This window comes from Oryx dammah, unplaced genomic scaffold (genome assembly GCF_014754425.2).
Source record: "Oryx dammah isolate SB20612 unplaced genomic scaffold, SCBI_Odam_1.1 HiC_scaffold_11050, whole genome shotgun sequence".
Classification (NCBI taxonomy): domain Eukaryota; kingdom Metazoa; phylum Chordata; class Mammalia; order Artiodactyla; family Bovidae; genus Oryx; species Oryx dammah.
The window spans coordinates 9834468-9851266 of record NW_024080444.1 but is presented as its reverse complement, the minus strand read 5'-3'; the positions used below and the strand labels follow the sequence as shown (position 1 = coordinate 9851266).

The 16799-nt window shown below is 42.0% G+C and overlaps 1 protein-coding gene across 1 annotated transcript in view; it reads left to right on the top strand.

Moving 5' to 3' along the window:
• LOC120860208 (lysine-specific demethylase 4C) overlaps positions 1-16799 on the top strand; it is a 404469-nt gene that overhangs the window by 383056 nt on the left and 4614 nt on the right. The window contains exons 20-21 of the mRNA XM_040235989.1: positions 9139-9258; positions 12872-12964. Coding sequence (XP_040091923.1) covers positions 9139-9258; positions 12872-12964 — 213 coding nt within the window. The remainder of the gene's footprint in view (positions 1-9138; positions 9259-12871; positions 12965-16799) is intronic.

Below are 16799 nucleotides of genomic sequence, written 5' to 3'. Positions count from 1 at the left end.
CTTGAATTCATTGGCCCACAGGCTGAAATGACAGTGTTTCACAACTAGTACAGAGCATAGAGAAGAGGTCTGTTGGAAGGCTGCCACTGTGAAAGGAATCAGCATGGAATCAGTTCTTCCTTTGTACACACGAGGTATGGGCTGTGCTGGGAGAGAATCTTCTTGAGCGCTGGTTCTCAGTGTGGCTGAGAGGAGGGATTGGGAGGTCATTTAGCCTGGACTCCACCTTGGACTGACTGAAGCAGAATTTTGTCGAGTGGCTAAAAATAGACTTACTGCACTAGAGAAGTAAGTCTGATGGTGAATTTTTCAAAACTGATGAATTTAACTTTATAGTTTATATACCTTTTCACCAAGTAATTCTGGTTCTACAAGTCTGTTCTAAGAAAACAGTCATAATTTGGACAAAGATTTATGGAGAAAAATATATAATAGTATTATAGATGGTATGAGAAAAATGGAATGACCTATATATCTCCAATAGGCGAATGCTTAAATTAATTGTGGAATATCCATAAATGTTGCATATATTCAGTAAAATGGAATTTTAAAGGATAATTAATAACTAAGAAGATCCTCTTAATTATAGGTGATCAGTAGCAAGGTACAAAATCATCCAAGTATGTAAAAGGGAAAGTATGTGATTTCACTTATGAGGTGCTTACAAATAGCCAGATTCTATTTCAAATCCTAAAAGATGATGCTGTGAAAGTGCTGCACTCAATATGCCAGCCTCCTGAGAAATCTGTATGCAGGTCAAGAAGCAACAATGAGAACTGGACATGGAACAACAGACTGGTTCCAAATCAGGAAGGCTTTCCAATGGTGGTTACCTGGGACTGGAGGACCGGAAATGGAGAGCTATTTTTTTATATTTATTTATTTGTAACTGATTGATTGCTTTACAACATTGGTTTGATTCCTGTCATACATCAACACGAATTAACCATAGCAGTACATATGTCCCTTCCCTACCCCACCCCTCTAGGTTGCTACATCGCCTCAGTTTGAGTTCCCTGAGTCCAAAAGCAAATTTCCATTGGCTGTCTATTCACATATGGTAGTGTATATGCTTCCATGCTGCTCTCTCCATTCATCTCACCCGCTCCTTCCTCTCCCCCGCCTTCTCCACAAGTCTGTTCTCTATGCCTGTCTCTGTTGCTGCTCTCTGAATAGGTTCATCAGTGCCATCGTTCTTGATTCCATAAATATGCATTAATATATGACATTTGTTTTTCTCTTTCTGACTTAACTTCATTCTATATAATAGGCTCGAGGTTCATCTGCAGGAGGTGGAGAGCTATTGTTTAATGGGTGCAGAGTTTCAGTTTGGGATGATGAAAATCTGGGAAGGAGGGTGATGGTGAATGTATAACATTGTGAATATACTTAAGGCCACTAAAATGTATACTTGAAAATGGTTAAAGCAGCAAGTTTTATGTTGTTTCTGTTTTACCATGGTAGAAAGACCCTTCCCCCTCAAGTGCTGTGGGATGTGTGAGGACCACAGTGGGAACTGCACTGTAAGGTCTTCATGGCTGCAGCCAGGCCTGCTTCTTTAGGAAGAGGGCAGCTGTACTCTCACATGAAAGAAAATAAAGGCTGTGGCTATGAGAGAAGACGTTTTATCTGTAGAGGAGGTCCGAATTTTTTTTACTTTTTTTCTTTTTTTTTTTTTTAGTTGTTTTATTTTATTATTTTTTTTAAATTTTATTTTTACTTTATTTTACTTTACAATACTGTATTGGTTTTGCCATACATTGACATGAATCTACCACTGGTGTATACAAGCTCCCAATCCTGAACCCCCCTCCCACCGAGAAGAATCAACATTGTAACAGGATTTATATGTAGGTGATGAAAATATGGGTTGTTTTTCCATCTTTAAAATAAAAAATCTATAATTTCCCCAAAGGATATAGAGTAGAAGCTCAGAACAAAAGTTATTTGGAAACTACAAAAATCATACTGATGTTTGTCAAGTCTATGCCTAGCCAAATAAACTACTTGAAACTGTTCCAGTGGGGGTGGGGGGAAGAAAAATAATTTTAAAATGTTTTCTATCTTTGTTATTAGAGTGAGAGTTGTTAGCAAATTATTGTGACTTATATACAACAAGCAGTGCAAACTTTAATCTACATAATATGGTACGTCCCTTTGGAAGTCATCTTCTTGAGAACCCCCTCTAAAGGGCTACCACTGCAGAGAGCACAGCTTCAGACTGCAGAGTACATCAGAAACTTGGTTATTGTTGTTTAGTTGCTAAGTTGTGTCCAACTCTTTGCAATCCCATGGACTGCAGTATGCCAGGCTTCTCTGTCCTTCACTATCTACCTGGAGTTTGCTCAAACTCATGTCCATTGAGTTGTCCATTGGATGGTATCATGGGATACCATCCAACCATCTCATCCTCTGTAGTCTCCTCCTCCTGCCTTCAATCTTTCCCAGCATCAGGGTCTTTTCTAATGAGTCAGTTCTTCGCATCAGGTAGCCAAAATATTGGAGCTTCAGCATCAGTCCTTCCAATGAATATTCAGAATTGATTTCCTTTAGGATCAACTGGTTTGATCTCCTTGCAGTCCACTGGGCTTTCAGGAGTTTTCTCCAGCAGCACAGTTAGAAAGCATCAATTATTCAGCACTCAGCCTTCTTTATGGTCCAACTCTCACATCTATACATGACTACTGGAAAAGCCATAGCTTTGACTAAATGGACTTTTGTCGGCAAAGTGATATCTCTGCTTTTTAATACACTGCTTGGGTTTGTCATAGCTTTTCTTCCAAGGAGCAAGCATCTTTTAATTTCATGGCTGCAGTCACTGTCCACAGTGATTTTGGAGTCCAAGAAAGTACAACTCGGAGGTAGTCACGAATCATCTAGGGCCCTGTCTTGTGAACAGGTGGGTGGTGCCATGAATTTGTTCCCTTCCTTTTTGAGGTATGGTTTTCCTCATAGGTCCTTTGAATGAGGATTAGGTGGTGTGGGAAACCTTCCATTTTTATTTCCACTGTTAAAGGCTCTTTCCCCATGTTGTGAGAAGGGAACTGCCACCACCCAAACCTGCCATTACTTATCTGTCAAGGTCATTAGCAGCAAGCAACAAAAACTAACTGGAACTCAGAGATTCCCTGGTAGTCCAGTGGTTAGGCCTCTTTACTTTGATTGCCAGACCTGGCTTCAGTCCCCGGTCACGGAACTAAGATCCCGCAAGCTGCACAGCGCAGCCAAAAACAAAACAAAAAACTTACTGTAAAGTGATTTAGGCACTACAGAAACTTAGTGGAAAGTTATTAAGACATCCCCGGGATATCCAAGGAGTCAGAAAAACAAGGTCAAACAATAGGTGAGAAAGGGAGGCTGCTCAGCTGGGAGGTGAATAGGACCAGCTCACTTCCCCTTCCGGGGCCCTGGAGCAGGGCTCTGCCATCAACACACGTGAGCTGCTGCTACCTTTGAGAGCATCCTCCTCCACTGTTTCTCTGCATCTCTGTCTGGTCACAGGGTCTACATCCTGGGCAGGTGGAGCCAAAGTTGGCCTGGCTTAGTCTGTACCTGCCGCCAGGAACCCTGGGCCAGGGCGTATCTGGCATCTTTCAGCATTTGTAATGGCATGTGAGCTCTGCCTTCCATTGAGACTTCGAAAGGGAGAAGGGGTTTCAGAGGCTGAGGAGCCAAACCGATGACAGATAGCCAGCTTGATGAGCACACGCCTATCATTTGTTAATCCCTGCCCGAGTCCAGTAATGAGCTGGTGATTATCCCTCAGTGCAGCGGCTGGCCATCAGTTTACTCTCGGTCATTGAAGCATTTTCTGCGTGGGGGATTGTCTGAGGTTCCAAACTATGTGCTGATGAATTACTGGGATTTCATGTATCGTGTCTTCATCTGGTGTAATCAGACTGGTAGATGAGGCTGCCTGCCCTGTGGATTATACTTAGTAGAGGCGAGGAGTGGGAGAGAGAGTAGGGTAGGTAGCATGCAAGGACAGCTGCTGCCTCTAGAGGTCCCTTTTAAAGGGCCTAGTAGAGTTCCAAAAACACAGTGACTTTGGAATTCCAATAATCAGACTGGCTGTTGGGCTTTTCCCTTTTGCTAGCAGAGGAAGTACAGGGGTTTGGCATGACTTTGGCAAGAATGTGATATGACACCATCCTGTCACTGGATTGTGGCTCATCTCAGTCCTCTAATCATAGGCAGAAGTTTACTCTTGAGTGTGATGACTACTTCTGTCTTTCATTTTCACGTCACTTGTGTAGTACTCTAGCTACAGGCTGACTGACAGCTCCAGACACCAGTGTCCCTGTGGCCAGAGCACTGGCAGACTTCAGGGGAGTTCACACATCCCTGGAGGCAGTACAGCAGAGGGTAAACAGGTGTTTATGGCAGGTGAAGGCAAACTTCTTCTGAGAGTCTAGACAGCAGGTGGGAGAAATGCATTAGTCAAGGTTTTTAATGCATATACTTTTCCAGCAGAGGTGTTCACTTGTTCCAGCAACACACTAAGAACTGCATCAGGAGGTCCATTCTATAATGCTTAAAAAACCATCCCAGTCACGTAGAGTGGTGGGCAGTGGCAGCTGGAACCTCCAATTGTGATGTGTCCCCAGTGGTTCAGACTACACTTGGAGAAGCTCTGCTTTGTTTGATTCCTCACGCACAGCAGGGACCTTTTATTTTTAACAGAAACCTTTTTCTTTTTTTTTTTTTTCCTCCCCTGCATGAAGTCTTACTCAGAAACCCAATCTATGAATCAAATACAAATTCTGTTCTGGTGGCTGAAGCTCACACACTCCACATGGATTCCAGCCCTTGCAGGGACCCCTGAGCCCCCACCCTACAGCAGTGGGGCTCAGTGTGACAGCCCTCCAGGCATGGGCATGACACCCTCTGTCTGTCTCTGCCTCGAAGAGTTGGACACCATTGACTCCACTAGTGTCTCCCACAGGTGGTCAGTAAATAGATATCAGACTAGTGACTGTGACAGTTTGAAGAAACATCCAGCAGTTTCTGCACTGGAGGAGTCAGGGAAGCATAAACCCACGTACTCCTAATCCCATTCCTGTTTAAATGCTTTATGTACACCGTGTAGTCATAGGAAGTTTCTGGCATACTCAAGATTTGAGACCATTTATCTATGGAGACTAGGTGTTACAGAAATAAACTCTTTTGTGTTTTATTGTGAGCTGCTTTAAGCCCATTTGGAAGGTAGCTGGGGTGTAACTCACTAAATGAAGTTATATGCAAATCTAAGTATATCCTCTTCCACCTGAAGGACCTAGCAAAAGGTGGGAAGCTCCACATCATGACTGAGAATAGTGCCGCCTGGTGGGGAAGGAGGAAGGGAAACTCTCAAAACAGCCTTATGTTCTTGTGTTCTTCTGTGCAGCCTTATGTTCAATTTGGTTGGTTATTCTTCTTTATTCTTCTACTATGAATAAAGAAAAAAGTTCTGAAAGCAAGAAATTGAAGATAGCAAGCAAGATTGTCTCCCCTAGATTTTGACGTGAAAGAGAGTGTAGTGACGGTGACTGATACATAGCAGTTAGGTGGGCGCTGAGCTGGAAGGGGCTCTGTGAGGTCAGCTGCTTTGTGCCAAATTAAGATTTGCTGTGAGTCAAGTGTTTGCCGACAGTAAGAAACAAACTATATCTCATACACTTAATTCCGGACACCTTTTCAAACAAGAATTATTCCTCACTCTAAGGTTGCATACGTTTTAGTTTACTAACAAGGTTGTATGTTTATGATAAATGCCTTGAGTATCCTTTATACATGGAAAGTGAAAAAGTTGGCTTAAAGCTCAACATTCAGAAAATGAAGATCATGGCATCCGGTCCCATCACTTCATGGGAAATAGATGGGGAAACAGTGTCAGACTTTATTTTTTGGGCTACAAAATCACTGCAGATGGTGATTGCAGCCATGGAATTAAAAGATGCTTACTCCTTGGAAGGAAAGTTATGACCAACCTAGATAGCATATTCAAAAGCAGAGACATTACTTTGCCAACAAAGGTCTGTCTAGTCAAGGCTATGATTTTTCAGAGTTGGACTGTGAAGAAAGCTGAGTGCCGAAGAATTGATGCTTTTGAACTGTGGTGTTGGAGAAGACCCTTGAGAGTCCCTTGGACTGCAAGGAGATCCAACCAGTCCATTCTGAAGGAGATCAGCCCTGGGACTTCTTTGGAAAGAATGATGCTAAAGCTGAAGCTTCAGTACTTTGGCTACCTCATGTGAAGAGTTGACTCATTGGAAAAGACTCTGATGCTGGGAGGGATTGGGGGCAGGAGGAGAAGGGGACGACAGAGGATGAGATGGCTGGATGGCATCACTGCCTTGATAGACGTGAGTCTGAGTGAACTCCGGGAGTTGGTGATGGACAGGGAGGCCTGGTGTGCTGTGATTCATGGGGTCGCAAAGAGTCAGACACGACTGAGTGACTGAACTGAACTGAACAGGTCATATCTCTGTGGCCATTGGCAACACCTTGGTGATATGGTCCCGGGAATTGCGCTCAGGATTGGTTTGAGGTAGTTATTCTAAAGGGTAGTAAACCTGTGTTGAAGGTCAAATCTGTAAAACTAAGGGATAACTTCCCCGCTTGGAGGTGGCTTGTGGTGGGTGAGTAGGTAGGACTGTGGCTTCATATCCATCAAGGCTTTGACTTGCCTCTGTTAGGAGTAAAGAAGGGCCAATTGAAAGGGCCTGAGGGCAAGCAGAGAGAGAAGGAAGTCAGGGTTTGAAAACTTAAAATACTTCCTTTATTTGTAATAAAGCAGACGCTGGAGAGTGTGGCTTACATCTGTGGGCGAAGGATTCTCCTGATACACTGGACCTGAGAATTAGGCCTTCTGGTGACCTGTGGTGCAAGATACCACCCATTCCTTCTGTGGAAGGATCAGAGCAGCTTCACAGAAAGAAAGAAAGTGAGGGGCAAACCAGAAGTTTCCAGATCACCCCAGCTCTGCTTTTCTTCCTTAAGAGTGCTTTGGCTATTCAGGGTCTTCTGTGTTTCCATACAAATTGTAGAATTGTCCTAGTTCTGTGAAAAATGTCATTGGTAATTTGATAGGGATTGCATTGAATCAGTAGATTGCTTCGGCAGAGGAGGGATAAATTGGGAGATTGGGATTGACATATATAGACTACTGTATATAAAATAAATGACTAATAAGGATTTACTGTATAGTACAGGGAACTCAATACTCTGTTACGGCCTATATGGGAAAAGAATCTAAAAAGAGTAGATATGTGTGTGTGTCTGTGTATTATAAAACTGATTCATTTTGCTGTGTACCTGAAACTAATACGCTGTAAATCAACTATACTCCAATAAGAATTAAATTTTAAAAAATGAATTAAAAAAAAGCCAGGAGTTATTACCCCCAATAGTGCTTCCTCTACATGGAAAAAATCTTCAGATGAAGGAAGAAACATACTCTTGTTCTCCCTCTGCCCTCATCACCAAAGCATCTGGGTTTTAGCTCAGAGTTATCCCAGAGCTAATGTAGCTTCCTAACCCAGGAGACCAGACAGTGTCTATTTAGAAGCAAGCTACACCTTCCAATGTTCTTAGTACCAGGTTCATTTTGGGAAGGGAAGGGAAATGAAAAGTGATATGATAACCCTGGGGGCTTATACAGAATACAGTTCATCTTACCTTTTCAATTCTGCATTGCCTGAGGTCAAGTATTATGAAAGCCAATAAGAAACTTGTTTTCATTTGACTAAGTTTGATGCAAACTATCAACTCTGCAGAGCCTCTTCTTTTGTTTGTTTGCCTATAGCTTTAAGTGGAAGCATAGTCTGCAGTGAGAAAGTATACATACTTGCCTCGTATACTCTTGAATCCAGCAATAACTCAGGAATCGAACCCAGGTCTCCCACCTTGCAGGCAGATTCTTTGCCATCTGAACCACCAAGGAAGCCCAGTAAAAGGACCACTCCTTTATGAAGCCAACTTTCTGTTAATAATGAAAAGTAATCTAGGGTGGGTTTCTAATCATAAACCACTAAATATTTCCAGTGTGTGCCTCTCATTTAAACCACAGGATCATGCCTAGTCTGCATTTATAACTTGACTGGTCAAGTGTGCATTTCAGTCAGTGAGATGGGCCTCATCCGTAAAATACCAGGATTAGCAAAACATGAATTGTTAAATGTGCAGAAAGTTTATCAAAGTAGTCAAGTATTTAATTCCTTTGTATTAAAATTTTATTGTCATACTCAATACATACAAATTTAAGTCTGCAAACTGTGTCTGTAAACTAACTCTGTGCCCCACAAAAAAGGGTTTTCCAGGATGAACTACTGGGGGATTTACTCAGGAGTTGCTGCCTGAGGAGGAGGTGGAGTAGAGTGGAAGAAGTAAAGTAAGAAGACTGGCCATAGGGGTCCCCGTGATCCCCCATGAAAGGAGCGGCCAGTCAGTGAAGGAGAGATGCAGGCAGAAGAAGGCCTGTTGAGGCAGGCCCAGGGTTCTTCAGAAGAGGGCTGCCAAACAGGACAGCACCTCCCAGCCTCATTTGACACACTGTGGATGTTCCTGGCACTGTCCCCTTGCTGCTGCTTCAAGACCTGCCAACTCCAGTGATGGTCTGCTTCTCTTCTGGCCCCGCTGTCCTCAGGTCTTTGGCTCTTACACAGCTTCATTTCTCCAGAGCTTGCATGGAGGCTCAGTTTCCTTGTCAGTAAAGTGGGGGCAATTCAGTCTCTGCCTACTTCATGGAATGATTGTGGGGATCAGATGAGATGTATGTTAAAGCATTTTGTTGACTGCAAGATGCTGTATAAATGTCAGGTGTTATAAATCATTAACCAGTCTATTTTTCAGCCAAAGCAGTTTCTATGCACATTTTACTTACCCTCTGAACAATTCTCTGTCAAATAGCAAATATAAATGCCGATGTTTCTTCCTTCTTGGATTATGGTGATTCCTTTGCAACTTTATGATCTAGGCTGAATCTTTAAGTACTCCTTTGGTTCATAACTCTTCCCCTGAACACCCATGCAAGATCATAATCCATAAAACACAGAGGCAATAACTCCTTTTAATTGCCAGGAATTCATCATTTGCTAAGTTCTAAATGCAGTCACTTAGACATTTGCCTTGAAAAGCCCAACTCCGTTTATTCTGCAGAGCCGAGACTGTGTGAAACTAGGCCCTCCTGCCGAGGGAGAAGTCGTCCAAGTCAAGTGGCCTGATGGCAAACTCTATGGGGCCAAGTATCTTGGATCAAATGTTGCCCACATGTACCAGGTGAGTGCTGCCCTGGGTCTGATGCTTGCTGAGATAGACAGGAGAAGCCAGAGGGCAGATGGTATATCCAGTGTGCTGTGGGTCAAGAAACTAGAATTTAGAACACCTGCTGTTTTATAAAAAAGGCAAAGTTTCAAAGACTGATGACCCAGATAATAGAGTTTTATTCTGGGGATAATAAAGTTCAATACTGGGAAACTAACAACATTTGATAAATGGATTAGTAGTCAGGAATATAGTTAGGTCAAAAAGATGACTGACCGGATGGTAGGCTGCTTTCTTGTGTTTCTGTTATATGGGAAAAGAATAAGTGGCTGGATTACCTAACTAAGCCAAGTCAGTGATGGCTGTTCATCACCCAGCAGCCCCTGAATGGGTGGCTTTTCCCCGACAGACATCATCCCTGTTGACATTTCAGCAAACCTAAACCAGCACAAATGGAGCCATTTGTGCACCCAGGCATGCATGCATGCTAAGTCACTTGAGTCGTGTCTGATTCTGCAACCCAATGGACTGTAGCCTGCCCAGGCTCCTCTGTCCATGCAGATTCTCCAAGCAAGAATACTGGAGTGGGTTGCCATGTTCTCCTCCAGGGGCTCTTCCTGACCCAGGGACCAAACCTGCATCTCTTAGGTCTCCTGCGTTGGCAGGCAGGTTTCTTTATAGGATGCTTTTATGATGAAAAGTACAGTTGTCAGTTGGGAAGTCTGTTCACTGAACAATGGTATATACTATTTTAAAATATGGATACAACTAAAAGGTCTTCCCTGGTGGCTCAGACAGTGAAGAAGATTCCTGCATTGCAGGAGACTGGGGTTTGATCCATGGGTCGGGAATATCCCCTGGAGAAGGAAATGGCAACTCACTCCAGTTTTCTTGCCTGGAGAATTGCATGGACAGAAGAGCCTCGCAGGCTACAGTCTGTGGAGTCACAGAGTCAGACACAACTGAGTGACTAACACTTATACAATTAAAATTGAACTATATCCCTATTAGAAATGAGGATGAGTTAAGCTCTAGTAAGAAAAACAACATGGATGGCACATATGTGTTTCTATTCCTTCAGAAAGACTTTTTAAAAGGAAAAGATTTATTAGAACCAATACATTATAGTACTTCTAGTAATGTGATGGCAGAAATCAACATTCTCAAGCAGTAGTGTAAAAACAGGAAGTCTGAAGTAAAGGGAGAAAAAGCAAGAAGGTTCAGGCCTGTTAAGTTAAAAACAGCTTGAGAATGATAAGACTTCCAGTTTCCTCAGAGAAATTGTTCAAAGACTGATAAGGGGCTTGGGCTTAAGTGGAAAAGAACATTAAAAGACTGAACCAAAAACTGGAGCACAGTGTAATTAGCAGTGTTCAAAGACATTTGGAAAACTTAGGGAAGGACATTTTTTAAGGTGCAGAAAAAGCCAAGGGGAGTGTGTGTGTGTGTGTACACTTAAAGGCCATTTCCCCCTCTATATTGGTGACATTGTTAAGTTGCAGATTGAGGTCATTTACAGCAGGTTAGATGTTGGAGCGTTTTTGTATCAGAATGTCCCAAATCAGGCAAAAATTAGAAGACAGGCTGGTAATACTGGAGTCTCCTAGAAAAAAGCTTTACTACATCATTCAAAAGAAAATAATTACATTTAATTAAACAATACATGCAAAAGTGAAGCATCTTACATGTAGCAAAGCCATTAGCTACATGAAAATTATCATAATGAGGACATGTTGAAATTCTGGCTAATTAGTAATTAGTGTGTTAACTTCAGTCGAATTTATGATGGCCTATCAACATAGAACAGTGAGCATATTTATAGACTCAATGAAAAAGTTAAGACTGATATTAAAATTGTCTCTCAAGTACTTTAAAATTCTTCATTAAACCAAGTGGCCTTTTGAAGTCATGTTGTGTTTTGTGTCTAATTATTCAGCCTCACCATTGACTAAGCAAAGACATTTATAAAAATAGAACCAAATACCTGTTGCACAGTGCCAAGTATCCTAGGTATATGCATTTGGGGGTCCTCATAGTAACTCTCCAAGATAGGGTTTTTGAATCCTATTTTACAAATGAGGGGAGGAAAGCCTCAGCAAATTTGATAATTTGTCCAAGTGCACAGAGCTGATAAAGGGAAGAGCCAGAATTTACTCTCTGCTCTGTCCAAACTCTGGTGAACAACCATCCCAGGCTTTGAGGGACTGTCCTGGATTTTAGCACTGAAAATCTTGCGTTCTGCGAGACTCCTCAGTCCTGGACAAACTGGGATGGTTGGTCACCATACCATAATTCCTCTGTTTTAAAACTGACTTTTTCTCTTTTAGAATTCTCAAATGATTGGCAACAGAAGAAAGGTAGGCACAGGTAGTTCTAGCTATGCGATCAAACTGTATAAATGGGATGACACCTTGGCCTAATTAAATGTTAAAGAAACCATTCTGTTGAAACAAGGCCAGGAAGAAAAGCCTTCCCATCTCAGCCTTCTGGGAACTAGCAGGGAGATGGCCCCTGTGACCAAGACCTAATTCTGCCCCATTGTTTGAGCTCAGTCAAATGGGAGCAGTACATGGATAATACAAAGTTTAACTATATATTTTATCTTTAGTAGCTTTTTAAACTTCAGCAGATTGTTTTTATTAACATAGCACAGCTACATGATTTAACTCACCTTTTAAACTAGAATTGCAAGCATATATTTATTTCTTAAAAGAATTCAGATAGACGATTTAGAAACTTGAAAAATACCATAAATGGTTCAGAGTTAAGAACATACTAGAATTAGATATTCTACCTTGATTGCATCCCTTTCGTTGTTTTCTTCTGGGAGAGTTCATGTGGGATTAAGCCTAGTCAGGATCACTTTGAATAGGGTGTGTGATGAAGTTCCCCAGATTACGTTTCTGTTATTCAGTGTCACTTACTTTTTCTCTAACAAAACAGCATAAAATATTGAAAAAAATAGATAATGAAAATACTTACTTCCATTTGAATATCTTGGAAAAACAAGTTTTAAACATTTTCATTTAGATGGTTATGTATTTTCACCCATTGACATGGTTGACACATGAGGTTGAGGGGAACCTGAGAGTTTTCTGGCCTTTTGGTTGAATTTAACAAAAGTGAGTTTTGAAAGTTAAAGTTTTATAAGAACTTGAGAAATTATTTTATCTGGGAGGATTATAAGAGTAAAATATGTCATCACTTTTTTCTCAAAGAGAAACACCCTCCCTCTTAAGTCATCAGAGCATCTTAAAGAAACGAAGAGCACTGACAGGCTCCACCGGCCTTAGTGCTAAACTGGCCACAGTCTCCTGTTGTGAGAAATCATCTGAGCAGAAGTTCTTTTTCTTTTTTTTTGCTTTGGGGGCATAAAGTTTTCATATCACACATTCCAGGACACTCATTTTCAAGAATTTTGGCCTGTTTGAAACATGCTTTGTTCTTGGTCTGATAAGGGAAAGAGCTTTTCTCCCTTCCTTGGCTGTTGGCTAGCTCTCTTGTTTGTTCTGTTTGAATCCTTTTTCTCTTTTTTTGTGTGTGTAGCTAATTGGAACCCTGAAGAAAATGGTGAATGCTTCTTGCTTTTTAAAAAATATACCATGCTCAATGCTTTATTTTGCATTAGGTTGAATTTGAAGATGGATCCCAGATAGCAATGAAGAGAGAGGACATCTACACTTTAGATGAAGAGTTACCTAAGAGAGTGAAAGCTCGATTTGTAAGTACCAGATAATCTCTCTGAGGGGTCTGCCCTGTGAATCCCTCCTCTAGCACTGTTTCCTGAGCCCAGCAGAAACACACTTAGGCCTTTGGACTGATTTTTTAGGAAGCCAATGCATCTTTTCCATTATTGAAATCTATTTAATCCAAAGCAAATATATTTGATCAGAAACAGGGAAACCAGTGCAAGTTCATTTTTCTTTCTAATGAGGTCAAATGATGCTTTTTTATGTTAACATCTGTTGGCATACAAAAAGTTACTGAGTACATATTCTGTGCAAGAGAACTGGGAACATACAAAGATACCATCAAGACATTTACAATCTTGTTAGTGAAAGCCATGTTAAAAGAAGGCTTTCAGTAGGAGATTAATGGAGACTCGGTGTAGCGAACATCTAGGCTTATCATTTACAGTGCAGCCTTGAGCAGTGTAGGGAGTTGGGGTGCTGACTCTCCACACACTCACATATGGCTTGGATAGTCAGATCCTTTCTGTTCACGGTTCCACATCCATGAATTCAACCAGCTGTGGATCGTATAGTACCATCAAGTTTACTACTGAAAAAAATTTGTGTTTAAGTGGACCCATGCAGTTCAAACCCATGTTTTCAAGGTCAACTATATTGATCAACTTCTCTCTCTCTGAAGCTTATTAATGGTTGTGTCAATTCATAATTAAATGAAAGTATCACTTTTATAAAAGAAGGAATAAACAAAGCCCAAATACTAGTTGTGGGAATAGTAAAGTGGTGTTTTTTTTTTTTTTTAAAGAAAGCATTATTAGTTTCAAGCCCTGTACATACCATTAAAAGACAAACATTGACAAATAATCAAAATTGAAGTTGTTAAAAAATATTCACAATAACTTAGTTTTCATTATTGTATCATAAAATATTTTCTGGACCCTGAAATGAAGCCAGTTTTACTCATTTAGAATTACATCTAGTGCATTTGTGAAATGATAAACACTAAAGTAGGAGATTTGAATGAGGGGCTTTTTCTGACTGAAATGAATTTTTTTTCTGAATAAATGACATCCTGCATTTTCATTGCATGCTAATAATATACTTTTAGGCAATGATAGAGTTATCCTAGATTAGTTTGGAAAAACCATGTGTTTCCTTATATGTTCACCTGTATATTCAGCCCCTCTCCTGTCAAGTGGGGTCCCGAGTAAACCACATCAGGGTTAAGCTGAGTTTCTTCTCAGCTGCATCCTGAGGGGAAGGTCCTTCACAGTAAAGCAATTGAGAGGTGAGAGACAGTGCTGCCCACCCAGTGAGGAAGCATGACATGTAGGGAACCACGTGCTGAAAATAGCTTAACTCTCAGATAATAAACAGCAGGGAAAGGGAGGATGAAGTATTCCTAGAGTAAAGACATCTATAAAACCTTAAAAGAGACCTAAAACCCTGGGTAATTTGTCAGTGTTCTAGGTCTTGAAATCTCTTAAGAACAACTTTCCAGGTTGCTCGAGATGACTGCCTCTCATCCTGTTGCTTGTATTTTCCTTGGATTCTCCATCCCCTTGCCTTTCCTTTTCCTTTTTCAAATCACCTGGAGATTTAGAGGTTGGGAAATGGAGTAGGGAGACCTCTGGAAGTCCCTCAGGTCTTTGATTTTCTAATTCATGTATGATTAAGCATCCTACCAGCTGGGTCTTGTAGATTTCAAATACCATTTCTTAATCACATTAAAAGAAAGCTGCTCTGATCACAATCTCTTTGTTCCACGGTAGATTTGGCTCTAATGTCAGTGTGCTTTCCCATGTAGCTTTACTTGAGCACAGCTTCTGAGTTTTCTAAGATCCATTTCTCAGAGCAGTCACACCAAATTGAACTTTTATTTTTAACCCTCAGAGAAAAAAATTTTAAATTAAAAATATATAAATCACATAGATATTCTGAATCTAACCTATTACGAGCCTAGTAGAAAACCTCTTCAGGGACAAAATCTAGTTTGCTCACAGTCACTAAATCCAGTTTGCCACCTCCGATTTTAGTGAATCAAAGACTTAACGTGCTTCTGTTGTAACAAACCAGCTTTTCCTTCAGGTTTGTGTATAACCCTCTGGCCCTTGGCTAGCCTATGAATGTTTTTTTTTTTTTTTTCCACTTGGTGAAACAAATCTAATTGGAAAACTTGTTGATGGAAGATACTTTATAATTAGAGGGGTTTTGTTGTTGTTGTTGTTTTAAGGAAGGGCAGGTTGCAGCCCTCACTGGGAGGCCTTCGTGTTTTAATGACTTCTGCTCACCCAGACACATGCTGACTTGGGGAGAAATTTTTCAAGAGAGTCAGCAGTCCACCTCAGTGATTGTGCTGGGTTCCTTCCCACTAACTTCAGAAACGGCCCCATTACCTTTTATTGTCTCACAGAATAACCATAGCAATGCTGCATAATTAACTGGCGCTGCTGGTAAATCGGTTTTATTATTAATTTGAGAGGCTGACTTTGGCTTTATTCACACAGTGGCAACACTTTCATAGATGTTTCATTTTCTTCTTTAACTGTAGCACTTATAAAAGGGAAAGATTACTCAGAGGAAATGCTTTGCCAAGAATGAATGAACCAAAACTGTTTTCTCCCAATGACAGAGAGTGCCCAGCCCATCCACAGTCTCTTACTTTGCTTCCTGGGTGAAGCTACAGAGGGAGCCTACCACCCTGGAGGACTGTCTCATGAACTGGCAGGGAACATGCTCGGCTTTTAACCTGTGCCTGTTTTTAGTTTTCAAGCTTCTTTGTTCCATTCTTTGTCTCTTCTTCATGACTGATCACCTGTTTTCAAGCCTTCAAATCTAGGCTCTGCCTCTGTCCACCACCAGGGGAGGGGGCCTCCGTGACATAATGAGGTGTACTCTACATTGGTGGCATCTCAATAAAAACCAGTTGGGAACACATTCAAGGGGAAAAAACAGGGAATTAGGAAGGAAAAATAGTGCTTTAAAGAAAGCTTTACGGGAAGGAGGAATCAAGATGGCAGAGGAATAGCACATGGGACTCACCTCCTCCCACAGATATGTCCAGAACACACTTATACATGGAACGGTTTGCACAGAACATCTACTGAATACTGGCAGAAGACCTCAGACTGCTGAAAGGGCAAGAAAACCTCCACATAATTGGTTAGGATGAAAGAAAAGAGAGAGAGAGAGGAGTGGTGACAAGACCTGTGCCCCAGGGAGGGGGCTGTGAAGGAGGAAAGGTCCCCTCAATGGACAGGTGCAAAGCTTCAGAGCTTCAGAGGAGAGTGCAACAACCAGCTTCTGGAAGGCAAAACAGAGAGTGACCCACACTCCCTGGCAGTAGATGCTTATGCGCTGGCCCAGGCAGGGGCTGGGTGCTAAAGCTTGGGCGTCAGAGGTCATACCCAGGGAGAAGAGTGGAGTTGGCTACACGCAGACAACCTATAGAGGCTGGGATATTGCGACTGAAGCTACACAGGGAAGAAGGCTGGGCCCTCAGGAGGCGAGGACCCATTGTTGAGTGCCACGCAAGGAGAGGGGCAGGAACCATCAGTGGAACTCCTTTCCCTGTGCGTGCTCTCAGGCAGCAGGATGCCACCTAAAAATTCCAGGGGTAGGCATGAACCAGCACCACCATTGTGAGCTTCAGAGGTGGGCATGGACCACTGAGAGAGCCGGGAGCAGATGCCAGTCATGGCCCCTGCCATCCAGGGAGCATGTGTGGGCAGCGCACAGGAGCCAATCACTGCGCCTGCTGTTCCGGAGTCTCAGGGGCTGGTGCTGGGAGACCCACAAGCCGGTGCCGATTGCTACCCCGGTGTGCTCGAGCTGGTGCTAGGAGACCCACAAGCCGGTGCCGATTGC